The following is a 370-nucleotide window of genomic DNA, read 5'->3' as shown; positions in this document are numbered from 1 at the left end:
CAGCAACAGCAGCAGGTGCTGCTGCTGTCTCCGTGCGGCAGCGCTTAGCCAAAGGGCCTTCTGGCTGTGTGGAGACAGCTGCAGCACCAAACGCGATGCAGCAGCAGCAGCAACCACACCTGCTGCTGCTGCAGCTGCTGCTGCTGCTGCAGCAGCAGCAACTCCTGCTGCTAGCATCGATGAAATCATCAGGGGATCTGCTGCAGCTCTCCAGCAGCAAAGCGAAGGGGCGGCCGTCACCCAGCATGCGCACGTCAGCATCCTCCCTGCAGCAGCAGCAGCAGCAGCAGCAGCAGCAGCAGCAGCAGAAGTAGTAGTAGTAGTAGTAGTTGTTGTTGTTGTTGTTGTTTTCATGTTGAGGAAGGAGAAG

At 58.1% G+C, this 370-nt stretch overlaps 1 protein-coding gene across 1 annotated transcript in view; it reads left to right on the top strand.

The window, feature by feature from the left end:
• Positions 1-370, top strand: part of EMH_0082460 (uncharacterized protein) — a gene marked incomplete at both ends in the record, with an annotated part of 1,391 nt that overhangs the window by 190 nt on the left and 831 nt on the right. Inside the window, one exon of the mRNA XM_013494298.1 lies at positions 3-253. Coding sequence (XP_013349752.1) covers positions 3-253 — 251 coding nt within the window. The remainder of the gene's footprint in view (positions 1-2; positions 254-370) is intronic.

The sequence above is a fragment of the Eimeria mitis genome, genomic scaffold (assembly GCF_000499745.2).
Source record: "Eimeria mitis Houghton genomic scaffold, Emh_scaff110, whole genome shotgun sequence".
In the NCBI taxonomy this organism is placed as follows: Eukaryota; Apicomplexa; class Conoidasida; order Eucoccidiorida; family Eimeriidae; genus Eimeria; species Eimeria mitis.
The sequence above is the reverse complement of the archived record's forward strand: the minus strand, read 5'-3'. Positions and strand labels throughout refer to the sequence as shown.